The sequence below is a fragment of the Lupinus angustifolius genome, chromosome LG09, assembly GCF_001865875.1.
Source record: "Lupinus angustifolius cultivar Tanjil chromosome LG09, LupAngTanjil_v1.0, whole genome shotgun sequence".
Taxonomy (NCBI): Eukaryota; Viridiplantae; Streptophyta; class Magnoliopsida; order Fabales; family Fabaceae; genus Lupinus; species Lupinus angustifolius.
Genome location: NC_032017.1, coordinates 6,220,963 through 6,232,647, shown reverse-complemented (window position 1 = coordinate 6,232,647; position 11,685 = coordinate 6,220,963). Strand labels below are relative to the sequence as shown.

The window sequence follows — 11,685 nt, the reverse complement described above, 5'->3', positions numbered from 1 at the left end:
ATATTGGGGTGTTTCACCCAGCCTTAAAAAAAAATATAATATCTAAGTACATACTCACAGCTAGGTAAGTTTGTGAGAAATTAAAAAAAGAAGGTTTAAACAAGAAATAGGAATTTCTATTCAAAGTTTAATTATTTTAAATATAAATATATATATATATATATATAAATAAAGTTGAATATTTATACACCGTAAAATTTTATACATTCATTATAACATGTACTACTTTACTTTACTAGTCAATAATAGTTAGCACATAAGTACATAAAAGTTACACTTGAATACTATAAAAAATACTTATGGTGTAAGTCCATAAAAATTAAATTCTTGAATAGATCATTATTCAATAACTTTAGCAGAAAATGAATAGGTGCAATTTGGTTACAATTGAAAAAAATGACAAATGAACACTAAACTACATTATATATTTAATAATATTCCTGAGTAAAGATAATAAATGTTGGTCAAATGTTTAAGTCTTTTATAGTTTAAAAGTATTTCCATGAATTAAAAATTTAATAAATAAAATTCATTATAATACTAATTAGGTATTTTGTTATTTTCATAGTTAGATTCGTACAAGAAGGGTGAGTTGATGGTTGATTAGAGGCAGTCATGGTGAGTAAGTTACTGAATTATTAATTAATAATACAATAGTATAAAAGTAGTTTTTCTTGAAGAAATTAGAATGTATTAAGGCATAATTATTAATTAATAATAAAAAGTATGTAATATAAAAGTTGTATAATTTCATTTGTTATCCGTGTACATGCTGATGGCATAAAATATTTTTTGTTGGATAATTTTTATAACATCTTTCAATGTTTTAGTTTTAATCGACTTTTCAGATTTTTAAAATTTTATGTAATTTGATGAAAAGATAAAACCATTAACTTATTTAGTTGTTCCAGAAAATGAAGTGTAATATCAGTGGGAGATAATTTTGAAAATACATCTAATTTTTAATAAATTTTGTGATATTAGCTGCATTAATCATAATTCTTAATTCACATAAAACTAACAAAAAAATGTCTTATAAATAGAATCAGAGATAATAATAAATATATTTTTGTTCTTATTTAGCTATATCTTAAACTAAGACACAAAAAGTGATTTACATAATTAATATAGTTAAAACACATAAAACTTTATTACTTATTTTTCATAAAAGAAAATCACACCCTGCAAGTAATGCCACTTACTTTAAGATTTAAATTTTCATGTGACTTGTGATTATTTAAGAAAGTGCTTTCAAATTTACTAGATAATTAAATTAAAATTATGAATTTTAAGGGTAATGTAAATGGTGCCAATAACTAATTTTGTCACCTCTATATTAGAAAAGTAAAAGAGAATAAATAAATATATAAAATGAAAAAAGATAGAGAATGAAGGTGGTGAGGGAAGTATATTTTATGAAAAAGTTAGACAATATGAGTAGTTTAGATTTTATTTTTTTTAAACAAAGGTGCTAACATTCACCCAAGATTTCATTAAAAAGTAAAGGATTACAAACGGATGCCAAAAACTTACAAGTTGCGGAACCTATAATTAGGAAGCAAATTCCTATTCCCGTAAAATTCATCATGCAAAAAAGCCGGCATACTATTCCACCAAGAGTCAATCTTGGAAGTCCAGTGTTGTTAAAACCGTACCGGTTATCAAACTGGTCAGGGTACTGGTATAGTGGTATAGTGGTTCAACAAGTGGTTCAGTAATTAAACCGCATGCCGGTTAAACCGGACATACGACTTATATTTTTATATATATAACCCTATAACAAAAAAATTCCAAATAGGTAGGTACTCAAATTTATAATCCATATTTATAATCTATTCAAAATTCACATAAATAAACAACTTTAAGTCTTTAACAAATTCAAAGTCTAAATTAAAAAACATATATCAATCCAAAAGTATCACTTAACAACCGCAAAATATAAATAAATGACATAAGTTCACAACCCACTCTACAAAACAAATAAATTTGGAGTTTTAACATTTAACACCAATGAGTCAAAGTTGTCTCATATGAATATTATATTTTTATACCAAATCCTATCTTCAGACAGTACTCCAAGATTATACAAATGTATGTTAGGAACCAAAAGGTGTAATCTAAGTATGTTTTGGAAGTATGTGCCTTGAAGGGTTGAAGAATGGTGAGGGTCACCTTGTAAGGGATTTTTAAGTTTTTTTTTATGTGTATAAACCGGCCGGTTTAGTAAAATACCGGCCGGTTCACCGGTTTTGACCGGTTTGATACTTGACCGGTTCAACACCTGTACCGTACCGGTTAGGGGTCCGGTTCACCGGTTTTCTGGTTGAACCGGCCGGTACGAAATGGTTTTTATAACTATGCTTGGAACTAACTCCATAAGTGGCAAGCTTATCAGCACAAGAATTCCCTTGTCTAAAAATATGACTAACCATAAAGTGCATGGAATTTAAAATGTGATTGCACTTGTTCATGAGATTACTTAGACGCCAAGGAACCAATTTGGAACCGTGGAAAATGTCCACCACCACCTTTGAATCACACTCCAACCAAATAGACCTCCATCCTTTCTCATGGGCTATAGTGACAACCATTATAGCTACAAGTAACTCCACATATATAGAATTCTGGATGCTGAAATAGGAAGCAAAGCAACCCATGAATTCCCCGTTACTATTTCTGAAAATCCCCCCCTCCTGCATGACCAGGACAACCATGGACAACACCATCTGAGTTTGCTATCACCCAACCAAAAGAAGGAGTCTTCCAAATTACCTCTAAAATATTAGGAGCCTTGAGAAAATTGTCTGTTATACCGAAAGCTCTTAGTAACTTGAACTCTGTTATAGAGTTTTTTGCATACAACTTGCAGATATTCCTAGTGAAGGCAGTGTCAATTTTGATTTTTGCCATGGCTTGAAAGAGGGAAATGTCCATATCATTAAATCTAGCTTGGTTTCTGCAGTACCAGATTGTAGATATGGCATTAAGAATGCAAGCTATCATTATTGTCTTTGCCAAAGGAATAAAAGAATCTGAGATGATGAGAAGATTGGCAATAGAGCAAGACCCCAGGCTACACCCAGTTTGAGCCTAAAGCCCTGTCCAGATTCCTCTAGCAAACCTGCACCTGAAGAAGATATGCTCAGAAGACTCCTCATTTTCCTTGCAGAGAGAACAAATTGATCCCAAAGCTAAGCCTCTAGCCTTTAAGTGTTTATCAGTAGGTAGTTTATTATAGTACAATCTCCAAGTGACAAAAGATTTTGAGGGAGGAATTGCAGAAGACCAAATATTCTTGCACCAATTTTGCTAAGAAGTCAGAGGTTTGATGAAAAGATAAGCCTCTTTCATGGAGAGAATTCCATCAACAACATTAATCCAAGCGAGCTTATCTCCTTGATGAGAGATTAACAAGCTTGTTATAGAGTTGCACACCTGAGGGTGGAACCTAGCTAGCCAAGAAGGGATAATCCAAGAAGACTCATGAATGAAATCTGCCACTCTAGCCATTAGAGAGGTAGAGATATGGGCAGGGATGTTAAGGTACTCCACCAGAGGATGGCCAGTCCAATTATCCATCCAGAACTTGATTGCCTTGCCATTCCCAACTAACCAAATGGAATTATCCTGCACCATCTTCCAAAACTTTTTGATTCCAACCCAAACAGAGGATTTAATGTAGGAAATATAAGGCCTTGACCCCTTGCAAAATTTGTCCCTGAAGAACTCTGCCCAAACATCATTTGAAGCCCTCATCTCCCAAGCCAACTTTAAAATAGCAGCATGATTCATTTATTTGAGAGATCTAATACCCAAACCTCCCTCTTTAACAGGAGTGCAAACCTTATGCCAGACAACAGTTACCATTTTGTTGATTGTTGGATCACCTGACCAAATAAAGTTTTTGATGTTAGCATCCATTTTCCTTAGCAAATTAGCAGGCCAGAGATAGACATGAAAGCTATACCCCAGCATACTAAGAATGATGGATTTGACTATCTCCACCCTGCCCATTATAGAAAGGATAGAACCTCTCCATTTAGACAACTTGTTAACTATTTTATCAGCTATATATTGCAAATGAATGGCTTTAGGCTTTCCTTTAAACAGGTGGACTCCAAATAAGTGAAAGGAAGTTGACTAGCAGCAAATCCCAACCAATTTTTTATGTTGCTTAGTTTCCTAGCTGAAGCTTGAGAAGAGTAGAACTTGCATTTGTTTCGATTTAAGCACTAACCTGATACATTTGCATAGTCAATGAATAAGGACTTTAAAGCCATCAACTGATTTTTAATACCCTTGCAGAAAATCAAGATGTCATCTGCATAGAGGACATGAGTTGGAGTGTTGATTCTAGGACCAGAGATTGAACTAATTTTACCCTGCTCATACAGATTAGAGATTCCTCTGCTTAGGACATCCTCAGCCAGGAAAAACATTAGAGGAGATAGAGGATCCCCTTGTCTAACACCTCTCTTTCAACTAAAGAAACCTACAGCCTGACCATTAACAGAGATAAATAACTTAGCAGATCTAAGAATAATCCTTATCCAGTTGATGAATGTAGCATGAAAACCAAATGCCCCCAAACTGTCCAATAGGAATTTCCAGTCAATTGTGTCAAAAGCTTTTTTAACATCCAATTTGACACATAGATTGACACCATAAACTTTATGATCAAGGAGATTCGCTGCTTCAGATGCAAGACTAATGCAATCATGTATCTGTCTTCCCTTCATGAAGCCTCTCTAGTTAGTAGAAATTATTTTACGAGCAATTTTAGCAAGCCTATTAGCTAGGACCTTAGAGATAATTTTGAACTGGAAATTTGCTAAAGCAATTGGCCTGAAGTCCTCTATTCAGTTAGCACTAGGGAATTTAGGTATGAGAACCACCTTGTTGGAATTCAAATGGGGAAGGATCCAACCCTGGTTGAAGAATTGGAGAACCGAATTGCACACATCCTTGCCTATAATATCCAAAAACTCCTAAAAGAAACAACCCCTAAACCCATCAGGCCTAGGGGCTCCTTCTCCATTTAGAGCAAAAATTGCAGTCCTTATCTCATCATTTAAAGAATGCTAGCTAACATGGAATTATCATCTTCTATCACTTAAATAGGGATGACATTCCTTATAAGATCAGAGTGTTGAATTGAGTTCTGGGATGCATACAAATTTTGAAAATAACCAAGCACATGTTCAGAAATATCCTGATGCTCAAGAATGATGTCATCCCTATTTCTTAGCATAGTAAATGACTTAGTGGCATGCCTTATTTTGGCTATTTTATGGAAATAACTGGTATTTCTATCCCCATGCAACTGCCAATTCACTCTAGACTTTTCCCTCCAAAACTCCTCCTCAGCTCTAAGGGCCATAGAGAGATCCCTTTGGGAAACCTCTTCCTGGGCCATTAAATCATCAGTCAGACCATTATCCTTAATGCAGAGTTGAATGTCTTTAACAAGAGCCAGAGCATTTTGCACTCTAAGATGAATATTACCAAAAATCTCCCTATTCCAAACTTTTAGGACATGCTTGAGAGTCTTCAACTTCGTAGCCATAATATACATAGGACAACCAACCACTCTTATTTTCCAATGATCCTCTACCACCTTATGCAGAGCAGGGTGCTGAATCCACATTCTATGAAACCTGAACTGAGATTTATGAGAAGCCAAGGCATTAAAACAGTTTAGCATCAAAGGATGATGATCTGAAGCATACTTAGGCAAGGTGAAGCAAGAAGAGTAATGCCATTCAGAGAGCCAACTATCATTGCATAAAACTCTATCTAATCTCTTTTCTATATGAGCCACACCACTTCTTTTGTTGGTACAAGTGAACTCAACTCCCCTTGTGACAATGTGATTAAGATTGCCCACCTCATAGAAGGATTTAAATTCCTCACAAGATGTTCTGTTAGGAAGAGTTAAACCTCTGTACTCATTAGCACCAATAACATCATTGAAGTCCCCCAAAACACACCAAGGGCAAGAGAAAGCATCAATTAAGGACAGAAGCTCAGACCACAACTCTCTACGAATCATGTACTAAGTATGAGCATAAACAGTAGAGATAAACACCTTCTTATCCTCCACTTCTAAAGATATGGATATATGCTGAGATGACTTGGAAATTATTGTTGGGTTGATATCAACATGACACAAGGCCCAAATATTAGGCTTCAAACCTCCTCTCTCATTCACTCCAATGAGCTTGAGACTTAAAGTAGACCAAAAGATAGGATTTATTCTGGTAGAAAGCACCATAGGTTCAGATATGAATAGGATATCTGGTTTATTCTCTAAACATTTTTAACAAAAGCTTGGTCTTCAAGTTACCTAGACCCCTGCAATTCCAGAATAGGAGCTTCAATTTGAAACATTTAAATAGCCACCCCTTCGGGTAAAGTGATCCTTTTCATGGCTTTGTTTTTGTCTCAATTTATTTTTTTGAGATTTTGAGAGGACTTTAGTGAACTCTTCTACCTTATCAGATTCCCCCACCTCCTCACCCTCAACAGTCTCTTCCTCATCAGCCCATAGCCTACCCACAATTCCAGCTTCTCTGTCTGCAAGACTAGGCAATTGGCTATGAGATAGGATTTTGAATTTCTCTTTTGGCATTAGCTGTACATGATCTTCTCTATCATGTTCGAAAGAGTCCCCCACCCTAGTTTCTAGTGTGTCACCATCCGAATAATCTCCCTCATCTTCTACTCCAATTTGAGAGGACATACCCACTTTTTCCAGCTGCTCAGTTTGAAGAACATCCTTATTCTCAATCTCCAAATTAATGATCAAATCCTACTGTTGACCTAGCATGAAGTCTTTAGGAAGGATAGAGACCTCCTCACGACTAGAAGTCTCCTTTCCTTTACCCACTCTTGGCTCAGGTGGACTTTTTTCAGGAACTATTTTAGGAACTTTCCCTAATTGAGTCCCCTTTTTCAACTGCTTAACCTCATTTACTGTGCCTTTGGTGCTTCTTCTAAAATTAGCTTCCAAATGACCAATGGAATAACAACCATTACAGAAACTTGGCAGATTTTCCTACTCAATATACAAAAAAAGGCAAAACCTTCCCTTTCTACTAGAATCTGGTTAGGCAAGCTTCCTTTGAGATCCAAGTCTACTAAAATTCTAGCAAAATGTCCAAAAGACCTGGACGAAGTTGCTTCATCCAGAGCAATGGGTGTTCCCAATCCCCCTGAAATTGAAAACAGAATTTTAGCACTCCAGTATTCAAGGGGAATACCCAAGATCCTATCCCAGCATTGAGAGTGTGAGATTTTTTGGAGGCTTGGGTTAAAATCCGGCGTCCAAAGAGACAACCTGAGTAGCCCCGGTTTCAAGCTCTAGGATCCCACCGCACAAACCACTCTCATATCTTCAACCAAAGAAAATGAGAATTCATAAAAGCCCCGTCCCAATGAGACCATGCTCCAATTATCTATCATGCTCTAAAAAGAGGCAAGTTTATCCTTCAACTCCGAAAATTTCAATGGCTTGTCTCCCTTTGAAAGAATTAGTCTCCCATGAAGATGGGACTTACACCTTTGCACACCAGCTTGGTACTCATCCTCTGGTATTTTGATGGCAATGGAATCTCCCTTTAGACAGGGTTGTGGAAATTGGGAGATTGAAATGTCATTTTAAGCTTTGAGAGCTTGCACAAATGATTTATTTTCCTTCACCACACTCTGTTCTCTCCCCCCTATGGAGGGTCCTTCCAGATTTGACAAAAATACCAGGGAATCGTTGTTTTGTTTGATTTAGCACTCATCATTGCAGATCCAAGAAAGTTGGAAACTCAAGCTCTAGCAGAGCAACACATGCAATCATCTATAGTTAGATTTGCGAAATATCCCCATTTTTTTTAATCACATTACGTAATGGATAGTTGCAAATTATGGATAGAATCTGGTTTTAAAATAAACAACTTACTTTTAAAATCATTTCAAAATAATGAAGGATTGAAAAATAAATATTTCTTATTTCTTGATTTGTAAATGCATCATTAAAATAATGATTTTTTTATGAAAATAAGATCATATATGATTTAGTAAGTGTAACATGTTTGATCTATAAATAGGGGTAACAGACAGAAAAAATAGGTAAGAAAGCACCAAAATTATAAAGTCGCATTAAATGATTAAATACTATAACTTTCAACTTTTAATATTGGAAATAGTTCTAAATCAGTGATGTTAATAATCTCGGAAACTCTTGCTCATATTATGTATTAGGACAACGATTTTTAAAGAATGTTGCTATATGTCAAAAACAATTGTGGCCTAAACAAAAGGCAACTTTAGACAATCACAACTATAAAATTGTGACAATCACAACTATAAAATAGTGCTATTTTTCTAAATCTGGTGACATATTAGGCTCTTGTTGTAGATGAAATTTTAATGTGGATTGTCATTATTCTGTGCAAGTCTTTGAACAACAAAAATGAAGCTCTTTAAAATTAAAATGTTTAATTTTTCTTCTAATAAAAATTATCCACTTTATTTCAAATTTCTACAATATTATTTGCCATTGCAAGACGTTTAGTGAAAGTCCTTAAAGATAAAAAGTTGTTCATGTTATTTTTAATGTTACATTTTTATCCACCAAAGGTATCATCGTGATTTTCAACGGAGGTCCGTAAAGAATGGTATTATAAATTTTTTAATTGAATATCGTGTATATATATATTATAACTTTTTTAATAATTTCAGATTATATATAATCAATTTATTATTATTTCAACTACATTTTAGTGATAAATGATCAAATACATGAATTATTACCAGATAATAATTAATAATTATTATATATATATATATATTTATTATCATAAAATACATAAATATATAATTAAAATTGAAAAGTAGTATGTTAAGGATGTATATAAATTGTGGTGTAGTGAGGGTTTGCACAACCACTACATCATGTTGCCGTAAGTAATTAAGTGGTTGTGATTGGTATCCATATGGTTATTATTAATTGATAGTGCAGAAGAGGTTCTAAAATAAGGTGTAATGATTTGGATCTTTTGTTTACATATTTTACAAGAAGAGCTAGTCAAAGTGAAGACACATATAAATTTGCCTTGGATGTTTATGACAAGTCACTTGCACAAGTAGAGACATATCTTAAGGAATTATCTTGTGGAAAAGTTGGTGAAGTTGACACTAGTATTTTGGATAATGAAGAAAGAGCAATCAGAGATATTGAAGAGAATTGTGACACTAATACTACCAAAGTGAGGGGAATCAAAATTAAAGGAAGAGGTCGAGGGATTGGTGGCCTTGGAAGGAGTTGTGGTCGTGGCAATGGCTCTGCGCGTTTCAAAAGTTCATTGGAGAAGGGCAAAAGGAACAAGAAACCTCATTGTTCTACATCAAATGCACATGTATTTATTTTTAATATGAAATTTTTACAATACTATATATATTTATCTAACTGGGTATATATATACTTATAATTGACTGGTCTATGCAGATAAATGATGGATTTGTTGAGGGTAACAACCTTGTTGTTTCTGTTATGTCTGATATGGGTGAGGAACAAATTAATGCTTTCAAGGATATTGGTCCAAATAACTAGATTAAACAGTTGTTTTGTTTGTTGCTGTTTTTTCTTTATTTTTAAGCAAATATATTTATGTAAGTCTTCTTTATAGTAATTATTGAAGACCTGACTTATAAACTCATGATGCACCATTTTAGATCTTCGATGTTGCTCAATTTTGGCAAGAAGTGATCTCATGAGGCTGGTTTTTTTTTAGAATTCAATATTTGAATGAACAGGAGATTAATACTTATAAACTTGTGATACTTATAAAGTCTAGTGAAATTTGTATTGTTACCAAGGCTGTTCATGAATATGGTAATAAAATTTGCATTTGTCCAACAAATTGAATTATGGAATCAAAACAGAGAATTCATTTGTTTGTTGGTCTATGGATATTATCGTGAAAATTGTGTTCAGACTTCAAAGAGAAGGAAGCAAGAAGAATTTGGTTGGACTTTACTTCTATTTCAAGTTGCTATAACATTGGTCAAAGGATTAAACAATTTTGTATTAGTCATTCTGCCTTCTCATGTATTTTCATACTAATAGCTCAAATAATGGCACATATAGATATATATAAATTACAAACTTGAAATGAACATTGCCCAGCACATGACAGTGATGTAGTTTGGTATAGAAATAGATTTTTTAAGTATGAATTTGATGTTGTTTGGTTGTGAAATTTGGATGTTGTTAAAGATTTTGTTGTATTGATTTATGTTGGCAATGTACTAAATTCTTAGTTAAATCTTGAAATTTCAGACATAGTCAAAACTTGCTCTTACTTAAATAAAGGAGACACACAAAGAATTGGATTAAGAAAGCAAATTGTTTATTACATCAATGTAAAACTAATGAGTTGTACAGCTCCAAAGTTGAAATATCAGACATAATGTTATTGATATGTTAGATGTTCATTTGCTTTTACATTGAAGAAGATTCAGTTCTCCGAGACCCATTAGCATTGATTTGATGTTATCAATATACTTTTGAATTCACAATGAACCAGATCTCCTGCCATAAAAGAAAGAACAAATTTAGCATTAATAGAATAAAGTAATTTAACACAAAGTTAGCAATATACTTTTGCACTCGGCTCTTGAAATTTTGACACAAAGTTAGTCACAAACACAAAGAAAAACTCATAAAGTGATGTTTTTTCATATTTAGGTATTATGTCAAACACATGGTGAGCAATGTTAAAAAACATTTACAAGAAATACTAAACAGTAATGCATTTGACACCTTACTATGAACAATTGCAAGTATTGTCATAATACATAACAATATGACTAAAGAACAATTATTTCCAGCCAAACTTAGATATGTAATTGCAAAATGACTTACAATGCTTTACCCATATAATGAAAATCCAAAACTTCAAAACCAAATAAAAAAAAAACTTTAAGGAAAGTTAAGAGAAAAGTAAGTTTATCATTTTCTTTAATCCATACATACTGATAATAAAAAATTAATAACAAGTCCTTAAACGAAAATCAATACCTTCACTGAATGAAAACCGTGGAGATTGAACAGGAGTGCAAACCTTATGCCCAAACCTCCCTCTTTAACAGGAGTGCAAACCTTATGCCAGACAACAGTTACCATTTTGTTGATTGTTGGATCACCTGACCAAATAAAGTTTTTGATGTTAGCATCCATTTTCCTTAGCAAATTAGCAGGCCAGAGATAGACATGAAAGCTATACCCCAGCATACTAAGAATGATGGATTTGACTATCTCCACCCTGCCCATTATAGAAAGGATAGAACCTCTCCATTTAGACAACTTGTTAACTATTTTATCAGCTATATATTGCAAATGAATGGCTTTAGGCTTTCCTTTAAACAGGTGGACTCCCAAATAAGTGAAAGGAAGTTGACTAACATCAAATCCCAACCAATTTTTTATGTTGCTTAGTTTCCTAGCTGAAGCTTGAGAAGAGTAGAACTTGCATTTGTTTCGATTTAAGCACTGACCTGATACATTTGCATAGTCAATGAATAAGGACTTTAAAGCCATCAACTGATTTTTAATACCCTTGCAGAAAATCAAGTGTTAGGTATCAGTGGTTACGATACACCTAGAAGGGGGGGTTGAATAGGTGTAGCGGT

General features: G+C 33.7%; 3 protein-coding genes across 3 annotated transcripts in view; all 3 read right to left on the bottom strand.

Annotated features, from left to right (window-relative positions):
* On the bottom strand, positions 3,793-4,739 carry LOC109356185. Its single transcript, XM_019599521.1, has 3 exons — positions 4,497-4,739; positions 4,238-4,382; positions 3,793-4,100 (listed from the first exon to the last, which is right to left on the bottom strand). Exons 1-3 carry the CDS (start codon positions 4,737-4,739, stop codon positions 3,793-3,795), a joined length of 696 nt encoding a protein of 231 aa, XP_019455066.1.
* On the bottom strand, positions 5,114-6,052 carry LOC109356184. Its single transcript, XM_019599520.1, has one exon. It carries the CDS (start codon positions 6,050-6,052, stop codon positions 5,114-5,116), a length of 939 nt encoding a protein of 312 aa, XP_019455065.1.
* The window catches only part of LOC109356183, a 2,091-nt gene continuing 972 nt past the window's right edge, over positions 10,567-11,685 (bottom strand). Inside the window, exons 2-3 of the mRNA XM_019599519.1 lie at positions 11,118-11,550; positions 10,567-10,585 (exon numbers count right to left, since the gene is read on the bottom strand). Coding sequence (XP_019455064.1) covers positions 10,567-10,585; positions 11,118-11,550 — 452 coding nt within the window. The remainder of the gene's footprint in view (positions 10,586-11,117; positions 11,551-11,685) is intronic.

Excerpts from the sequence above, each read along its gene's own strand:
- LOC109356185 (XM_019599521.1), bottom strand. The coding sequence starts at position 4,739 with ATGAAGGGAAGACAGATACATGATTGCATTAGTCTTGCATCTGAAGCA. Across the intron at positions 4,383-4,496 it reads TCTCTGTTAATGGTCAGGCT|GGTAAAATTAGTTCAATCTC; the intron begins GTAGGTTTCTTT and ends CTGTATGAGCAG. Across the intron at positions 4,101-4,237 it reads TGACTATGCAAATGTATCAG|GAAAGCCTAAAGCCATTCAT; the intron begins GTTAGTGCTTAA and ends ACCTGTTTAAAG.
- LOC109356184 (XM_019599520.1), bottom strand. The coding sequence starts at position 6,052 with ATGATTCGTAGAGAGTTGTGGTCTGAGCTTCTGTCCTTAATTGATGCT.